This window comes from Parasteatoda tepidariorum, chromosome 1 (assembly GCF_982258835.1).
Source record: "Parasteatoda tepidariorum strain Cologne lab strain chromosome 1, Ptep-v5.0, whole genome shotgun sequence".
Lineage (NCBI taxonomy): Eukaryota > Metazoa > Arthropoda > Arachnida > Araneae > Theridiidae > Parasteatoda > Parasteatoda tepidariorum.
In genome coordinates, this window is record NC_141755.1 from 36,323,891 (window position 1) to 36,344,924 (window position 21,034).

General features: G+C 27.0%; 1 protein-coding gene across 1 annotated transcript; it reads left to right on the top strand.

Moving 5' to 3' along the window:
* The first annotated feature begins 5,749 nt into the window (after positions 1-5,749).
* On the top strand, positions 5,750-20,797 carry LOC107445143 (uncharacterized). Its single transcript, XM_016059482.4, has 3 exons — positions 5,750-6,249; positions 8,438-9,442; positions 12,494-20,797. Exons 1-3 carry the CDS (start codon positions 6,193-6,195, stop codon positions 12,950-12,952), a joined length of 1,521 nt encoding a protein of 506 aa, XP_015914968.1. The 5' UTR covers positions 5,750-6,192; the 3' UTR covers positions 12,953-20,797.
* Positions 20,798-21,034: the final 237 nt, after the last annotated feature.

Below are 21,034 nucleotides of genomic sequence, written 5' to 3' on the forward strand. Positions count from 1 at the left end.
AGTTTTATGACAAATTATAGCTTAAAAATATGCCATTACGTGACAGTATCTAATGAAGTTTCCCTGAAAGATAAATTTTCCTTTTTTGTGTGCATGTACTAAATCTTTTTTTTTTTTAATCTAGCTTATTAATTTCTTATCTGTATGGATAAATTGTCTTATTTTTCATCTATTTCTTTTTACAATCAACATTAAAGCTTATAAGTATTATAACCTACTCTCATTTAAAATACCATCAGTAATTATTTGATTTAGTTCCTAAGAAGTTTAGGTTAACTTTTAAACTTAAGCTTAAAAGTTCCATTATCAGTAAACATTTAAGAAGACTTCATGAATCATCATTTTAACATTTCTAGTTAAAAAAAATTTCTATACCTGTGACTAAATAGAAATTGAGTTAATATAGAAAATTTTAACTTTTCACATTCTAATATCCTGTTAACTATATTTCATTAGTTTTTATCCTTGTATGTGAGTTAAGTGGGATTAAATTATTAAAACCAGGTTCAATTTTAAAATTTGTTATTCTTCAAGACAAATATAAAGGTATTTAAACCTTGACAAATTTCACTAAGCTTAGTTTAACCCTATATTAATAAATGCTCATCTCTTTGACCATGGAAAATATGTAAGCACTTGTAACTTTTAAAGTGAAAGAAATAAAAAGATGAACTTCAAAATATCTTCCTCGGTTGTTAAACAGATGTTTAGAAATGTCTCTTGAATTTCCCATGCATATTTATGAATATAGGGTTAAAAATTAGCTTTGTTATCAAGGAAATAATTTCTAGGAAATCGGTTTTTAAAAAGTGAGATTTTTTATTGACTGAAATTAACAGTAGAGACTCTGTATAACAAAATTGATTGATTTCAGTTGAAAAATTTGCAGTGAAAATTTCATTATTCACAGGTTAGAGGTTTTTGTAGTTATTTAAGAGTCAATATTGCAAAATTTTTAGGGAGTGAGATAATATAATTTATTATTAATATAATTTCGTAATTAATATAAATGCTTAATATAATGTATATTATTTATTATAATTTAACTAATATAATTAATTAAAAATAAAGTAATGCATGTTATAAAGGATTGTTTGAAATGCGAACCTTAAAAAAATTTACTTGAATAAATAATGTGAGTAACCTATGCATTGGTTGCATGAAAATTCAGAAAACCTTCAGAAAAAGCAAGGAGATTAACATCTGAAGCTTTATAAAGTTAAACATCTTAAAAATTCATTATATGAAGAGATTTTAAATGTTATTTATTGATTAGATTAATAATTTTGTTATAGAAAGAAATTATCTTTAGGTAAACTCAGTTACTTTTTTTTTTTTACTAAAATAATTACAGTTGTAGTCTAAATGCCTGTAAGTAAATCTTATGAGGTGATGTTGAACAATCAGAAATTTGCATTTCAAACATTTTTATGCCATTGTTAAAAATAATGTGAAATGCATGTATTTTTGATTAACTAATATATTTTTTTTGCATAAAATAATCAGAAACTTTGTTAAGAATTCTCGTTTGTGATAAATTAAAGCCTTATAAAGTCATACTGAACTTTCAGAAATTTTTCAGGGTTGACTTGCATATATTTTTTATGAAATTCCAAATCACTGTATTCTATTAATCTTTAAAAATATATATTATAGTTAATTAAATAGTTTTGACCTAGTATTTGCTACTGAAATTAATATAAATGTCATGAAAAATAGTCATAAATGTAGTCTTGTATTTTTATTATATTAATCCTTGACCTAATATAAATATTATTTAATTTCTTTATGGAAAAGCATGCTAATTGACATTCTAAGGGTTTTGACAAAATAAAACTACTCTGTATAATTAACATAACAAAGTTGTTTACGAAAAAATTATACTTTTACTTTGATAGTTTCAATGACTTGTTAGAAAATATCAATGTTTATGTTGATATTAATATTCTTACATATTTCTAACCTGAAAATTCGATTATATTTAAAATGTTACTTAATATGTTATTTCACTAACCTTAATCTTCTGTAAAGCTTTATACTATTTTATTTCTTATGAAAAATAATTTTGGGTTAAATCATCAAAATGTAAATAAGTTTTATGTAATTTGAATAAACTACTTACTATAAATTCACTTGATATATAGTTGCAAATTTGTCCACAATTAATATTCCATAATTAGCTTTTTGATCATTATTATTTTTTTATGCAATAATACATTTATATAGAAGTTTGCACTGTTTTTTTCCTCATTAGTAAGTGTATAAGGAATGTAAAATAATGCATTTATGTAAAAAAAAATATCAATTTGTAAAATTGTGCACTTATTTATCCCTATAATAAAATTAAAAATGCCATACTCAATTTAACAAATTGCATGTATTAGTTTATTTATGTGAATGACAGTTTTACTATTCTGTAAAATTGTTTGACTTACACAAATGTATATTTTTATAGTAGTGCCTAATATTTGATCGTTATCTACAAAAAAAAAAACATTTTGTACAAGATTTGAAAATGTTTGAATAAAATTGTTTGTTGAAACTTTGTTTAATTGCTAAGCTTATATTTTTTGTTTTCAAAATTTTTTTTATCATGTACTTGGAAAATGTAAACTTAAGTTATATGCTGTTGTCGAGAAAACTGCACTTTTTTGTTTGTTTTTTTTGTAATTAACTACAATTTTTTTTATTCGAAATTCACTTAACTATAACTATTTTTTTAATGTGATTACAAAGTACTTTCAAAAATGTTGACACTACTTAACTATTTTTAAGATACAAATTTTGCTGGAACATTTAATTTATATTCATGCTCAAAACTGTAAGAAAGAAAAGCTGAAAATGAAGGAAAAAAATTGCTTAGAATATTAATTGACTTATTTAAACATGGGAAATTATTAAATCTCTCATTCTTGTTTATATAAGCCAATTTAATATTTTAGCACAATTTGTTTAAATATTTTTTCTTTTAACATTACACTTTTTATGCCTAATTCAAGAAAGCTAGGAAATTATAAAATATTTGTGATTTCGTTAATTGTTTAAAATTCTTTTACTTTCTTCTAATGGGTAATGTAAATCGAGAGTTATGGAACAAAATATGTTCTACTGATAGTCTCTTAATAAGGTTTGCTCCTATCATATTCAAGAAATTAGTTATGTTTGATACTTGTTCCTTTACTGAAATAACGTTTTAAGTTGTTCACAAGAATCGTTGCTAACTAGTTCTTTTTTGGTACCTCACTACAGAACTTTTAAAATAAAAAAAAACCGACAACAGTAGTTTTGTTATTTGATTCTAGAAAAGTAAAGACGCAAAACACTGATAATAAAAAATTTACTTAATTTAGTTTTGACTTGATATGACTTTTAAAGGTAAAGTTATGATAAAACAAAGTCTAGGAAATTTATATTATCTGGCTAGAATCTAGAATTTGCTTGTCTTTTTTGCGCTTTAAAATAGAACTGTGCTAAAATGGAAAGAAACCTGGTTTTATGAAGTTTTCTTACCAAGCAAAATAAAAAAGTCACACTTTGAATGTCTCAGACTTCCGGCAAAGTTATCATTTTAAACTATATATATACCATCTTGCTGGTAGCCTTAGAACAGACAAATAACTTAAATATTTTTAAAATTATTAAACTTTTTTAAAAATCGCCAATTTCGCAACATTTTCCCAACCAGATGAAAATCATCAAAATCAATGACTTATTCTCATTTTTTGCAAATTTTGTAGAGCTCAGTTAATGCAGCTATAGAGTAAGTTTCTAAATATTAAAAATATTAGACCACAAACGCTTTTCATTTTCTGAAAACTGTGTCTTTTTTTCTTTATATTGACGTTTTGCGCCATTTTCAGAATAAACATAGAGGACTCTAACTAAAGATAGGCTGAATTTGATTTAGCTGTCATGAGTAACTGTTGCAAACTTACAGCAGTTATGAAAATAGCATTTTATTCACAGAAAATGAATAATTTTATTCGACTACAGAGCCTTAAAAAAAACAGCCTATGTTATCTTATTTCCAACCATTTTATCTGTTTCAAGTTCATCTATTAAGAGGATTGAAATAGTTTCGTCGATTGTAATCAAATAAGACCAAAACGAAATTTATAAAGCTTATTGAATGTCCTCATATTAAAAAGGAAATGTCAAAATTCAAATGTGAGAGTAAAAGATAAAATGCTTTCTATTCGTCATTGATGGATAGAAACACACACTATTAAAGCTATTATGTCACATGGAAATGCTGCTCTAGAGGGTTATTAAAGCTATGCTGGTTGAGAATAAGTCAGCAATTGCTTTACAAACTGTTATCGAAGGTGTTAGTAATGCTGAAGGTTTATTTAAATTATCTGAAACAAAACAAATGATACTTTTAACCAGAAATGCTCACATAAGAATTAAAAGCAAAAACTTATAAAGAGTCTGAAGAAATGAAATCTAGAAAGAAAAAAAAGAGGACTTCACAGGAGATAGATATAAGAACTTAGAGTAAGGAAACAAATATCTGAACTTGATTTCTAGATAAAAGATTTGAAAAATTTTATTTTTCATTGTTATTCTAAAATATCCAGATTTTTTCTTTGTTAAAAATACATAATTATTACATTCTAGTTGGATTACATCAGAACAAAGATCATTCTGTAAGAGGATTATTTTATTAAATAATTTTATTATTTAATCTATTTCATATTTCTTTTTTTACAATCTATTAATAAACTACAATCTTAACTGGTGATTTCCAGTTTGCTTTTTCTTTTTTCAGGTAAAGAAAATTCGTGTTTAAAATTATTACTGTTTATCAATTAAATGTTTGTTTTAAGAAGTTTTTTTTTATTATTATAGAACATAAAGTAATAAAGTTTTGTATACAGGGTTATCTGATTCTACTGAGCTGTAAAAAATATTATACAATAGAAGCTTACAAAACGTACTAACTGACATTCCTCCATTTTAACTAAGAATCCGTCGCTATGATGCGAATTGGAACTGCTCGGTTAAAAAATCGTTCTTTAATCTTACATTTACTTTGTTGTAACAGACAGAATCATTCTAAATCCAGAATGTAAAGTTCACAGGTCATAATACGAAGGCTTCGGAGTAACTACTTCGGGTCGAAACTAGAGTTTACGCCATTGTTTCAAATTCTAGATGTTGTATTTCTTTATTGTATGTCCCACAGTGGACTGATCGTAAAGACACGATTCCCAATAGAGCACGAAAGTCAAACATCACTGGCTGCTGTCAGTAAGCGGGTGGGTGACTACTTTGATCAGCCTGAGTAGGGACTGAGGGTGCACGGTATCAGTCTTCGTTAATCTGTTCTACCGTAAAATGCTCAACTTCGAGCGCAGGTCATCGGGCGACCAAACCAGATGAGCTATCCCCTATGCAGAGGATCGAAATTGCGGTGGCATGCGTTCGGATCGTCCTCAGGGATGTTTCCCAGACCGTCACCAATGCCTTATTGTGCAGCTCTAGTGTGACGTAAATAAAGTACCTGCCAACTTTATTGTAGTCATATTTGTTTATTATAATTTAACTTTCTCAGCATTTCGAAATTAACCTTGTAAAAAAAGAAGGAAAAACAGATTCCATCAGCAATCACATTTGGGGAGACATTGCTGCCTTCAATTTTAACTTAATGTGGTTCACTTATCTTTGAACAACGTTCAAGAAATATGAAAATCTGATTTGAAAAGCCTACAAAGAGAATACTCCATTACTTTAAGGAAATTAGGTTTCTAAATTCTACTCCGGATTTGCATATGTGAATTGTTCACATACAGTGAGAGTGTTTTTTAATTCAGTGAAATTAACCCTTTAGTTTGTCATGTTTCCTCAAAAAAAAAAAACAAAAAAAACAGCAACAACTGAAGACTTTAAACTAGAATGAAATAAGCAGCTATAAGCGTTGTTCGAAAATAAACAAACAAATAAAAATAAATAAATGAACATGAACTCTGAAACTATATTAATTCATATTGCAGTACTGTACAATACAGAATAAAAAAAAAGTTTAGGATGCTTTGAATTTGAATATAAAACATCAAAAAATTTTATTAGCTTTATCTTTAACTCAACTAGCTTTATCTTTTACTATAATGTATTCTCTTACTGCACTACGCACTGGTTAAAAAAATATTTAATGAGGGATAGAAGTGTATTCTCTATAATTCTTTAACAATGGGTTGCATTTCATCAAGAATACCAGTTGAAGATACCTCTAGACCAATTTTTCACGTAAGTCAGATTTTACTCCGAACTTTTATTTTAAAATATTGTAAATTCAATTACTATTTCAACCCAGTGTTATTTGTCAATCGTAATTTAGGTACTTTATATCATATATTTGTGAACAGCGATGTTATTCTAAAATTAAGGTCAATCCGTTTCAAACAGTATTTTTCCTATTTTTTTCGTTTATTAGCTATTAATTTCCAAATTTGAAATATATTTCCTCTTTCCATTTTAAAATTATCCTCATATAGGTAAAATTAATGTAAAAAATTCATGTTTTTTTTAATGGTAATTTTTTAATTTGATGCTAATTTTATTAGTATATTGATCGAAAAAATATTGAACCAAAAGGCATATGACAGTTTAAACTTCTTCTGAAATTTTTATTTTGAATTTGCAAATAAGATTTTCTTATCCTGATCTGAAGCAAAAAAGTTGCCAAGTCATGGCTGCAACCTGTGAGAAACTAAAAAGGAAAGAAAAAAAAAGCCACAAAAGGGAACTAATTTGAAGGTTATAAAGCTCACAAGCCACGTCCTGACAAACCTCTAAAAGGTGCAATATTTTTAAGAAGAAAAAAAAATTGCAAGTTTATAATCCATGTAATGCCTTGGCTATTGTAGTTGGCATGTCAAATCACAATATAGAATTATCCCTATATTACAAATGTGGGGTAAATAACTTAGTGGAAATCGATCCACAGCGAAAGCGATGTTTTAGGGGATATTTCCGTATCAGAACTTCTTTGGTCAAGCTATTATCACCAAATCACTAAGAAAAAGTATATTTTAAAAGGTTATTTTCCTTGCTAATCTCCTCTCCCCTTCAAAAAAATCTACTGTTGTTTGCCAATCTTGGGAATGGTATCTTTTGAGTGAGCTCTTTTTTTTTTTTTTTTTTTTAAATTTTTTTTTTTAAGTTTCTTGCAGACCACTGCCCACTTGGCATATTTTTTGAAAGAGGCACCAATAAAGAAATCTTTCTAAGTACCATATCCCTTTCATATTTTTTTAAAACCAATTCAAATCTACTAAGTTAATTTTTTAAATTTGAAAAACAGGGAATGATAATGAAGGATCTTTGTTATTAGTGGCATACAACAAGTACTATTTTATGGCACTGGATTTTGTAGTTATAGCAGAAATCGCACCAATTGTTATAAAGGCAATTTATATGCACCTGCTCTTCCATTAGGAAGATTTCTGTATTGTAATGTGTGGTAGAATAATTACCAAATCTTGACAACATCTGGGAAGCAGCCCTTGAAAAAATAAAGAAAAAATCTCAAAAAGTGCGAAAACAAAGAAAATTACAAAAAATTCTCAAAGGGTATCCACTCCCAGGCAAACCTCGGCATGTTTTTTTCCTTACGTTGCTTTTAAATTTTTAAGGAATTTATTTTAAGCTTTAGTGATTATAGTTGGTGCATCAGATCACTGTACAAAATGTCCCCCTTTGTAGTTTTTTCTGTAAATCCTTGAAAAATAACTCTGTCACCTTACATAAACCTACTGTCTATTAGTGATCAATTAGTTGATAAACAATTTCATATAAATCTTTTTCCTATTTACCAAATTCTAATCTGATAAAACTACCTACCTATGTACAAAATTTATTCTCCCTTTATTTTATTTTTTTAATTTTAATGCCTATTGATTAAATAGTTTTCAATATATTCTCTTAAATAAGCCAATTCTAATCCAATCTTTATGCATATGGCTTTAAGCATGCGGCTTATTTTTATTTTGAAGCTTTTATTATTTTTCTTCATAGGCTTTGGAATAATCATGAAAAAGTTTAACAATTGATAATCAATTTTCTTTTCAAATTAAATATTCTTTTGTTCTTAACTAATTACAACTTTAAAAAAGTATGTTTATTTATGTGGTAAATTTATTTCTTGTTATTATTGTCTTACTATTTTAAAGGTCTAAAAAAAATTGTATCCTAGGCTTGGAACATATAGATGAAGATGGTCACTGTATTAAGTCATGCTATATCCAAGTCACAGAGACTTAACTAGTTACATTAAAAATTTTTTTTTTATTAATATAGTAACATTATTCCTCGTTATTATTGTCTTATTATTTTAAATTTCTAAAAAAAAAGTATGTTTATTTATGTGGTAAATTTATTTCTTGTTATTATTGTCTTACTATTTTAAAGTTCTAAAAAATAAATTATGTCCTAGGTTTGGAACATTGATGAAGATGGTCACTATATTAAGTCATGCCATATCCAAGTCTCAGAGACTGAACTTATCTTACATCAAAGAGGAGAACAACCATTAGTTTGGCCCCTTCAAAGTCTAAGACGTTATGGGTTTGATACTGAACTATTTTCTTTTGAATGTGGTCACAGATGTGCTACAGGTCCAGGTATTTATGCATTTAAATGCAAACAAGCAGAAGCATTATTCAATGCATTGCAGGAGTGCCTTTTGGTTCCACGTACTGATAGTGAAGCTGTAAGCAATGGAAACGGTGATGAAACAGAACCTCATTCATCTTTGTTAGGGGACGTTGATAACAGTGACCCAGGAAATGCATTTTTACTGAAAGAGATTGTTAGACATGAAACAGCATTTGAGCCACAGCCAGGATCATCCGCAATAATAAATGGCCATATGTCTTTAGTAAGAGAGGCGATGCCTACTGCACCTATACCTACGCCAAGTTTACCATCCACACCACCAAAGAAAAAGAAGTTGTTTGCATATGCGCCTTGGTATGAATTCTTTTCTGACAAAAGTATGAAAGGCCTACCACCTTTGGGGTCATTCAACTCTAACAAGAAGTTCTTGCCTCGTTGCTGCATGATTGGAACATGCATTAATGCATCAAAGCAACATTACATGAATGATAAAGTTCTTAGGAAAACAACATGTGGATCTTGTAGAACTTGCTCGTTGAACATGTGTGTGGTCAAAAAGAATTCTAGTACTGTTACTTATTCAGACAGGGCCAAACAGACTGATTATGGAAATGTGTTAGATCATGGAGGTCATCCTAAAAATTGTGTTCACTGCTGTTGTGATTTCAAACCTACTCAGAAAGTAAGCTGCTCTGCCGATGACTGCCCTTTGCATTTTAATAATTGTGTTGACCAAATCACAAATTATGCTCGACTTGATAGAAATAATCGACATTTGTATGCTGAGAAAATGAAGAAAGAAAAGCTTTACCAAATGCAGCAGGTACAGTTAAGGTTATTCAATGTTTGCTTAAATAGGCTGAAATTTCATCGCCACCCCCTAAAATAATTAGAAAATAAAAGATTTTTAAAATGTCCATTTAAAAAAGAATTCTCAAACTAATCTCCCAGCATTTTTTAAATAGAATTTAGATTTTACTTAAACATTTTTTATTTTACAAACAAAATAAAGAGACTAACATTTACAAACAATCATACTTCACATAGAGGTTTAGGCAATTATCGTATAGTAGATAAATGTTTATTATCATTTTGTTTGTTTCATATATAATATGTGCTATAAAACCGTTCAATGTCTTCATTATTAGGTATGAAAAAAATTTGACAGTTTAACTAAAACTTAATTTTTTGAATATTAAAAATAAATTCAATTTCACACAATTAAGAAAAATATCACATTATTTCTGTGTATTCCTGGATTTTATTGTAGGAAAACTTGAAATTTTTTATTTGATTTTAGTTACAGTTGCAGGAATAGACTTGGGTGTGCCTTGCTCCAAGTTTTTATAAGTGCACTCTGTCTGAGACTTACTACAAAAAAATTAAAATTACTATGAAGCATAAACGCTATAGCGAACGGATATTTGAATATTTATAATCCTTAATTTTATTTTAATTTGAAAAAAAGTGAAAATATTAATAGTAATGAAAAGATAGAATTAAGGTACTAAAATTGAAATGAAATTTTTTTTTTAATTATTTTTTTTTTTAAATCAGAGGAGAAAAATAACTCACTATCTTATGAAAATTATATTCAAAGTTTAGTTGAAGGGTTATTATTATTTATCAAGTGAACTAAAAATATTTTATAAATAAAAAATATTTTGATTTTAATTCGGCTTGCTACTTTTTCTGACTAGTGCTCCTGAGGGGGTGTTATTTATGCTACTGTTAATTAAACTTGATATTCAGTGAATTAAATTTTTGCAGAAGTTGCATTTCATCATTATTTTTTTTATTTTTCTAGATTTATTTTCAAGCTGTATTAAAGCATATCAGTTTTAACAATTTAAAAAAGTTGCTGGAAAAATATAACTATTTGTTTTAAGTTTAAAATATTCTACATCAAAGTTAAAAATATATCTATTTATTCATTCTTTTTTTGTTATTGACTGTGTCCACAATGAATGAAACAAAATTTTATTTCTCAGAACTATTTCTTCGAACAAAGCTTAAGTGGAAGCCATAATGCGGGAGAAACATTTTGTTACAAATTCTCTTTTACCTCCATAGATAATTTGAAATTTAAAATATTGAAAAAATAAGTTCCGACAAACCTAGAGTAAGCCACGAAGTTTCAGTTGCTAAGAAAGAAAATACAGGATTGGATTGTTCATGTCAAAAACTGGTTATTGACTTGACAGCTGGTTATTGTCTGGTTATTGACTTGTTGAACAATGTCAAAAACTGTCAAAATCCTTTGGTAAGTTTCTTTTTTTGTCATTGGGGACATTTTATTAGATATTAAATGAGGCAAATTACTTTTATTATATACTATTATAATTATTATTAGATTATGTATCATATATAAAAAATATAGCTAAAATTTTGACTATATGACTATTTTTGACTATGAAATTATTGATTGGCTTTTCTAAAAACATGATACTCTTAATATTTTAAGATCAATATTATTTGCTATATTATACTATAACTATTCAGTTTATATTACAGATAATAAATATCAGTTAATTATTATCAATCTAAATATTGAGTTTAATTCTTTCCTAATTACATGTTAAGTACGTCTACATTCTAGTCTATGCAATTCAGCATCGATTGAAAGAATGGTTTAGAATTTTGATCGTATTCATACAAAACTGAAAAATGAATTTAGAGAACAGAGGTTTTCAAAACTACTTTTTTAAAATCATATGCATAGGGAAAAGGAGGAGTTAAAATGGGAATAAATGAAAATTGATTTTACATATAATGTATAAGATGATTATTAAATGTTTTTGTATTTTTATTTTCAATAATTAAAAAAAAAAAAATAACTGATTGGATAAAATGCAATTTTACACATTTTATTTATAATCATTTTAAATTTTTGCTGCACCAAAGTGGGTTTTTTGACAGTAATTGTCAAAACAGAAAAGGAGTTTAATGTTCAACTAATTCAAGAACATAATTTATTGATCACTCGTAATTTTATTTGTTTATTTATTTATAAATACAGTAGGGAACCGATTATCCGGAACGATCGGGACCATCGCTATTCCAGATAACTGATTTTTCCGGTTTTCTGAATCGATACAAAAAGCCGTTTTAACCCAATTAAAAAAAAAACAAAAATAGTTTGAAATAATCTTAAAAAGAAAAAAAAAACGATGAAGTAATACACTAATGATTATTTCCAAAATGATGGTAAGGTAAACATCTTTCAAAAAAGAAAGAAAAATCCTAAAATCTTATGAGGAAAAAAATTTTTTTTAAAAAAATGGTGGGAAAATTTATCGAATTTCGTTCCGGTTTTCTGGTTTTCCGGTTTTCTGATTTCCGGATAACAGGTTCTGTACTGTACTTCATATTTATAATAACTAATAATCATTCTTATTTCAAAATCTTGGTTTTTTTACCATTGTCTAAAACTATGCGGAAAATAGTATTTTGACATGACAGTTAAATCCAGAACTGTCAGTTGTCAAAAATTTGCCAACCCTGAAAAAATATCAAAATCCAAACAAATTATCGGAAAAGAACTTCTCCATTACGGAATCCTAAGTTTTCTTCTCATAATTTATTCATTTTAACATTTTAAAAATTTCCTTTCTGTATATTTGAAATTTTATGGCTTACTCTAGGTTTGTCTGAACTCAGTTTTAATATACTTTAAACTAGTGATGGAGGTGAAAGAATTTGCAACGAAAAGTTTCTCCCGTAGTATGGCATCCTATTAATTGAACATAGTATGGAGATGATTGCCTATAATTTTAGGTTCTTTTTTTAAGAATGAAATAATTAATTTTACCTATACATTTTGGTCCTAATTGAAAAATAAATGTTGTTTTAATAATTTTTTATTCTTTTTTAGCCATATTCTCATTCTCATGTTTACACACACATTCCTACTCCTGTTCCTAAATGGCCAAAGACTAAAAGCATGTCCTGGAGATCTCTTCCTCAATTTGGAGCAACATCTTCCTTAAACCGACAACCTCGTAGATCAACATCACATTTTTATGCAAACATCTCAGATTCTTCGAAAGAGAAGTGTTCGACAGGCCCTAAAGGCAAATCTATTACAGAGTCAGATGCTAAAACAAGCTACCTTAAATTGGATTTGTCAGAGAAGCATGATTCTGATGGTAGCCTAGCTGTATTATCATCGCTGTCTAATTCGTCTAAAGGAAGTGACCCTGAAATGTATGCTAAAATTGATTTTGATAAAACAGATGCCTTAGCTCATGCAACTACTCAGATAACCACTGAGGATCGAAGCTTAAAACGTGCGAGGAAGTCTAAACAGACTTCTTCTGGTACACAAACTTAGACATTATGGTTTCAAAAAAATAAATAAATAACGATGAGTTCTATATGAATAAAGCTAAAACAACAGGAAAAAAGTACAAACTGTATTGCTTAAACAAAGAAGGAAAAAAACATGTGAAAAAAGAGCTGAAATTCGGAATAAATTGCAATCAAGTTATAATAAGCAATTTAGAAATTGACTTATAGGGTAGGTGATATGGAAAGAAGTTTAAACGAGACAGTTAAAAAAAGCGGGAAAGTTATGGTGAGGATAAAGTGAAAACTTAATATGTTATAAATCTGAACCAAAATTAGTTTTTCAAACATTTAGAAAAATTGGATATGAGGAAGGTTTATTTGCATTGTTAGAACCTTTCAAATTATGAAATGATTCCTAGAAATCTAAGTTAGTGGATGAAGAGATCAAAAGAAAACTCAAATCTGGGATTAGAAATCCTGTGATGTTGGGCATTGTAGCACCGAAACAATCCTATTACATTATATGTGACAGTGATTACGCTTTTTTCACATTATTTTAGCTTTATTCCTTTTATACTTGCTTGTGATAATCAATTTTATATTTGAGTTTATACTTTTTCGAAATTATTATTATTTTGATTGTTGACTAATTGTTATAACCAATTACAACAGCAGAGCTTAGTTTTTATTAAAACGTATGCTAAATGTTATTGAAAAAAATTAACTTTAAATACAGTACAAGTCTAATTATCTAGATGAAACTAGACAAAATTAGATCAAAATAATTGGCAAAAATATGTTAGTATTTAGAAAAATTAATTAAAGATATACAATTAAAAATAATCTTAATTCTATGAAAACAGTGCTGTTTACTTTTGGGCACAGTGCATTTTGTTGCTTTAAAGCAGAACAGAATATCATTGAGTCAGACTCTTTATCATTGAGTCATATATGCTAAAATAAGCTTTCTTAAATTAGGAGCTTCTTTAAAATATGCTATCTTAAACTAGATTTGTCAGAGAAGCATGTTTCTGATGGTAGTTTAGCTGCATTCTCCCCTTTTTCTAATTTCTCTAAAGGAAATGATCTAGAATTGTAACTTGAAATTGATTTTGATGATATGATTGCCATAGCTAGGTTACTCTCAGCTCTACTACAACTCTGTTAATTTCTACAATTTCTCTCAACTATTTAGATAACTATTTGGGATTGAAATGCTGAAAACGCTAAGCAGATGTTTAAAAACACTTTTTCAGTTGTACAAACTTATATTTCATGTTTTCTTTGTGAGCCTTAATTTCGAATTAGAGTCTGCAATTTTATGAAATTATTGCTTGTGCGATAGCATAATTGTTGCCTAATTGTGATTAACAACTTAGGAGTTTAGATCGGGGCATAAATTCCAGTTTTAAAGTGCTAGGCTGACAACATTTTTCCTTGCCACTATTTTAAAAAAAAATATAAACAAATTTAAAAATGTTAATAGATGTAGTATAAAGAACTTTTTGGTGACCAAAACTATAAAAGAATGTAGAAATTAAAAAACTTAAACAAGTTTATTGCCAAAAAAAACCCCACCGATATTAGTTTAAAAAAAGTTTCAATTGTTCCTGTCTGAGTCATGGTGACTCAGGAGGTAGAACACTTGGCTCCCAGTGATTTTCGAATCCTGACAATGTCTGGTTGAAACAAATTCCCCACCTGGCTCGCACCGACCACAGTACTGATGTAAAATATCATCAGTGGTAGAGGGATCATGGGTTAGAGCCCCCTTGCTGTCAGGCTAACCATGGAAGGTTTTCCTCTCCATGTAATGCAAACGGTTAGTTCTATCAAAAAGTCCTTCACAAAGACGAATTTCACTCAATATTTGATCGCAAAGTTCCCTTGTCTTCTTGATCAGGTTCAAAATTACAGTGCTTTGGAGTTGAACATTAGTAATTGTAAACTCAAAATTTGGGTCGGTTGTTCAACGATAGTTATAAAATAAAATATAAAAAATGATTCCCATTTAAATCATATAATTTTAAAAGTCATTTAAATGCAAAAAATATTAGAAACTTAAGACGCTATAAATATTCTCACACTTTTAACATTTTAGATTTGTATATCATTGCTTTTCGACACTTAAATACCATGTGTCAATTTTGGTCCTAGCATCAAACTCTGTTGGGGAAGGGGAAATTTTGAGCAAATCTTGAAGTGTCGCAGTCTTCAAAGAGTTTTTGTAAGTTGTTTCTAGTCTATTGTGACATCTGAAGCCTCTCTCACAGGAAGATGAGAATACTGGTTGAATAGTACAAAAATGTTATAATCTGGAGTATATTCGGAAATCTTGCTGAACATTCTTCACTGATAAACTTCTCCAGCATTTGACTCAATCCACTTTCTCGTTCATGAGGGAGATTTGTGTTTAAATACATTGATGATTTTTTTAAAAATCTCCTTTATCCCAAATTCAAGAATTTTTTCTTTGGATGGCCAGTCCAAGGTGTTAAAAATATGCAGCAATGTTAACATAGCTTTTGACACAGAGTTTCTGTGCTGCGCATCTTAGCTTATTTAATTAATCTTTTTCTTCAAATCTGAAACTATTGCTTCCCATTTTTAATATTTGTCAACTGAAAACCCACAACTCTTGGAAGAATTTGCTAGTTCGATTTTAAAATACAACATTTTGTAGGAAAATGACAAAACTTTCTCGCTGGCTCTAAATATTGTGACCAATAGCGAGCTAGCAAGTGGAAATTTCATGCCCTGGTAGAGATGCTTATAAAAAAATAAAGAAATAAATACATTGAATTGAGAAATAAAGTATAAATCTAAATATCTAGTCCAGTATTTCTCAACTTGGGGGTTACAAATTAAAAGTAATAAATAAATAAAAAGCATTTGTGCAACAGCTTGCTATGAGCAATCGTTATAGAGATTCAGGCTCTTCACTTTCCTGACCAAATTTGGTTAGCATTATGCATGGGCCACTTTTATTTCCCATGCAAGCTGACACCTATTGATCTAAAGCTGGGTGAGTTTTAAGCTGCCACCGAGGATTAAACCCCAGTTCTCTACAATGACAGCTCAGTGCCTTTAACTTACTTCTGAGCCATTGGGGCTCAATAAATTAGTACCTTATAAGAAGAAAAGGCATTTTTTGAGACTCAAAACAAAATCATATATTTTAAAGGAATTATAGTACAAGTTATTGTGGCATTGCAGATTCTTTCATCCCCTACTTTATTTAATGGGATAATTGAATTTGTTTTCTGATTAAAAGTTTTCCATATGTTTCTCCATGATGATAAAAAAATCTCTACCTATTTTTTTACTATACAGTTTTTGGCAGAGAAGATCATGAAATATTCCTCTCTCTCTCACTCTCTTTTTTTAAAAACTTATTAGAGGACCAAAAAGGTTGCAAATCACTGATGTAGCCTTGATCAAGAGATCTTCAAACTACTTATTATTTTTTACTTAATTATGCTGGTAGCTTAAGTTTTTTTTCCTTCCAACTATTTGTTTCTTATTTTGTAGGCAAATATTTTTTCATATATTTTTATGCAAATATACGAAGTGATATGATATATTTTATTTTGAGTGATGTGATAAGTGATATAATATATTTTATTTCATACAGATATGAGAGTTAACACTCAGTTTGAATTTCCCTTCATTGTGATTTTCTTGAGATTTATTGTTAAAATTGATTTTGATGAATTTGATTTTGACACAAGACCAAAAAGGTTGCAAAACTCTGATGTAGTCTTGATCAAGTATCTTTAAACTATTAACTACTTATTATCTTTTATTTAATTATGCTGGTAGTTTAAGTTTTTTATTAAAAAAAATATTTGTTTCTTATTTTGTAGGCAATTATATATTTTTTTTTATTTTTATAAAATTATGAGAAGTGATATATTTTTTATTTTATACAGATATGAGAGTTAACACTCAGTTTGAATTTCCTTTCATTGTGATTTTCTTGTGATATGTTGTTTTTACTGCTTGCTTTGTAATATTATTTTTAGATTCTTTAATATCGGTAAATAGTGTAAGTTTAATTTTTTATTTTATTTATACTGTTAATCCTTTTTATCCATTTATGACAAAATAGTTTTATATGAAATGTCTTTTATTACATAGAATTTTTTTTTAAAATTTATATTGTAAATTTTATTGTATTAATAAAAAAAAATGCTGTTCAAGTTATGCCAAATTAATTTAACTAGAAAATAGTTCAAAGGAATTATTTGAATATAAAACTTTTAACTATGAGTTGAACATTTTAATATAATAACATTTTAAGCTAAATTTTGCAATGGGAACTAGAAAATTTTACCCTGTTTAAAATTAAACACATATTATGGTTACTAAATTGAAATAATTATTTTTTTCTCTCACCCTTCATTTTGGAAACAAGCTTTAAGCACTGCTGAAAACTATTCAAATGCTGCTGAAAGTGTTTGTTCTTAACGTATCAGTTTTTGATTTATTAATGTACTTATTTATTAAAAAAGAAAATACATTCTTCTTCATTTGTTTATGTTATTGTTCTGCTGTTTGTTATAGGTGGCAAAACTCAAAAGTTATGTATATACATATTTAAAACAAAGTAAAAAATATCGAAATTTATTGAAAGTTTTTATGCAAAAAAAAATGTATCTTTAGATTTCTTCAGAAAAATGCCTGGAAAGGTAGTTTAAATGTCAGACAGAAATAAATTATTTAAGTTGATCATTTTTAAAATTTTATAAAATAAAAAGAAAAAACCCTTATAATACCAACTAGCATGAGCCTGTTCAAAAAATAGAATATATATATATATTTTTAAGTTACAATAAGAATTATAAATACAAATATAAATATTTATATAATAAATATAAATAGTTTTACTTGTTTATGACACAAATATAAATATTTTTATTATTTATTTATATTATTAATATATTCTTAAATTCAAAATGTTTTGTTTTCAGAATGCAAATTTATTTATTTATTTTATCATTTTTTAGTAAAAGCATTTCAGTTGTCCCTCAACTTTTGTCCTAACCAGAATTATATCCTCCATGTATTTAAAAACGAGTATTGATATCTATATTAAATTTTTTATTTTTAACGAAGGGAAATAAACCTTAAATTTGATATATTTCATTTTGCATTTACAGCCTAAAAATTTCTTATTTTTTAATATAGACAAATAAGAGCAAAATTTAAAACTAACCTTAGTAAATTATCTATTATAATATTGATATTATATATATGATTATAATATATTCAAATTTTTAAATCGTAATTAATTAATCATATATAACTAATCCTTACGATCGCATTGAAATGTACGTTTTAGAGCTTAATTTTATTTAGCAAGTTAGAAATCTCCTTGTTGAATTATAATTAGATATTTATGTATAATACTAAAATATAATAATATTCATGTATAATATTTAATATAATTTATGTATAATATAATTTATATATAATATATGTATACTATTAAATTATGTATAATATTAAAATATTAGGCATATTCTAACAATCTCTTTAGAAATGCTATAACTATAATGTGATTTTTTAAGCAATTTAATGCTATTGTATTTTTTGTTTTCAATTTATTTATACAATTTTGTGTAGCAGAGTAACATTTCTGGGTAAACCCTCTAACATAGCAGTAGGTACTGCTGATAATTGCAAAGTCTGCAGATTAATTTTCGTCTAAGTTTTATTAACAAATGTGAAAAAAAGTGCTGAAACTCTTTTTTAAAATAGTATTTCTAAACTTGTTTCTAATAAAAATTAAAAACCTGAATATAAAGGACACACTGTGGATGATAATAAAGATTTATTTTCTTGCTTGATTACAGACATACCTGTATAGGTATTAATTCCATCTTTTTAGTATCATTGTGTAAATTAAATTTAAATTTAACATAAAGTTTTTATGTGTGAATTTTAAGGAGTGTACATTTGAAATTTTGCTACACATATGTTAGATACTGAATTTTTGCAATAATCTCTGTTTGAATGCATTGAGGTCTTAGACAAATTTATATAGTGCGTCTGATTCACTCCCTAAATTCTTCTACCAGGGTAATTTTAAAGAAAAGGAAATGCTCTATAAGTACTTAGGAAAGAAATCTATTTAAAAAGTATGTGATATATTTATATTTTTATAGTATCTAAGTGGTCCTCATGAGCTCGTTTAAATTTGAAAATATTATTTCATGTGTTTTTCCTTACACCACTTCTATCCAATAATATATTGTATTGCATTTTCAAAATCATTTTTTTTAATGTTATTAAAAAAATTGCATTAGGTAAATGAAATTAAACAAATAGTAATTTTTTTCCATTTTTTAAAAATAGAAAATATCATTTATAAAAAAGTGTTATAAAAAAATCTATTATGAAAACTATTATTTAGTGTGTATTTTATCTAGTTCTAGTTGAATAAAATAGTTGCAAGTAATTAAGCACAAATAAATCTAATAGCACTTAATCTAAAGAGTTAAATTTGAAAACATGGAAGATGTTCTAAAATTATTTTTAAACAAAATTTGTGGGCTAAATTCTCCCAATTATTTTCCTTTTTGCTTTTTAAAGTAATCTTGTGATTATTCTTAGGGAACTAGATTTATTTATGTTAAGATAGAATTAAATTTATTTCATTTAATGTGCTAGATTTATGTAAAATGATGTCATTGTTGTGATCATTTCAAATATGTATTTTATGCTGATGTTTCTTTATAATGTCAAGTTTCTGCAGCCAAAAAAAAAAAAAAAATGAATAGATATTTTATAATTGAAAAATTTAGTTTCCCCCCCTATTATTGTTTCAGTATTGAAATACTCTAAATGAAAGAATTAAGACATTTTTTTTCGTTATTTATTTACGTCTTATGTTTTTTCCTGTTTATTGTGATCTTTTGTGTTTTTAAATCATTTGACGAAGTATTATATTTATTTATATACACCCAAAAATTATTTATAAAAATATCTAGCAAATGCTTCATGAAGTCTAGATTCTATTCTAGATATTCTAGTCTAATTACCTTGTCGCATACTTGTTTGATGACAAGTATAACTCATGTTTGACAGGGATAATTTGAATTGTGGTTTATTGTTATTTTATAAATATGCTGATTGTGTATTGTATATGTATGTGTGTATTTTAAATCTGTGTTGTCATTAGATTAAAACAATTTTTATCGCTTTTCTTTTTTAAATTTAGATTTTATTTTTACTTCTTTGAAAGGCTGTGATAAACTTGTATATTCTAGTCATTTTTTAACTGAATCTGTAAATATATTTTACATATTTTAATCATGTGATTGAAAGCATTGAAAATATTTTTCACTCCTTTGAATTGCAAGACAATTACGGATAAAATATAAGGGCAGGAAAAAGCAGACAGTTTAATTGTAATTAATTTATTATTATTATTATTATGTATAATTTAATTAACAGTAATTAATTATTATATGTTAGCTAGAAGGAATATCTTTTAAAGATATTTCAACTTTTCATTTAATGTTAATGAATATCAGCCTTTTCCATACAAATTTATTCTTTTTTACTTTTAGTTTTCTTATTTTGTTTTCGTTTCATTAAATTTATTTTTTAATTAACAATGCTTTTTAAGTATACTATTAACACTTAGTATTTTAATATTTAATAGATTTAAATTAATACTTGATATATATTGATTGCCTATTGTGAAAAATCATTTTCAAATTTTTGGAAAAATTGTGCCAAAACCTTTGTATTTTCTGTTGAATATTTCAGCTGTTAAAATGTGCAAACATATATTTAAAAACATTTTATTTTCAAATTTTATTCATGATCTGTGGTATAATGTATCACTTGCTCATTAAATGAAGTTTTCTTTTTAAGATTATTATCTTTTTACTTATTGAATTATTTTATTATAGCATTATCTTACTATATGTTAGAAATCTTTTTGATCTTAAAATGGGGCGATTTTGGGCCATACCTGTTTTATGCATTTAAATGCGCGTCTACTAACAGCTAAAATTAAGATAATAAATTAAGATTTTTTTTAAATCAGTCTTAGCAGTATGTTAGATCTTAAAACAGCTGTTATTTCTGCGATTATTGATCTGGGTTGGTT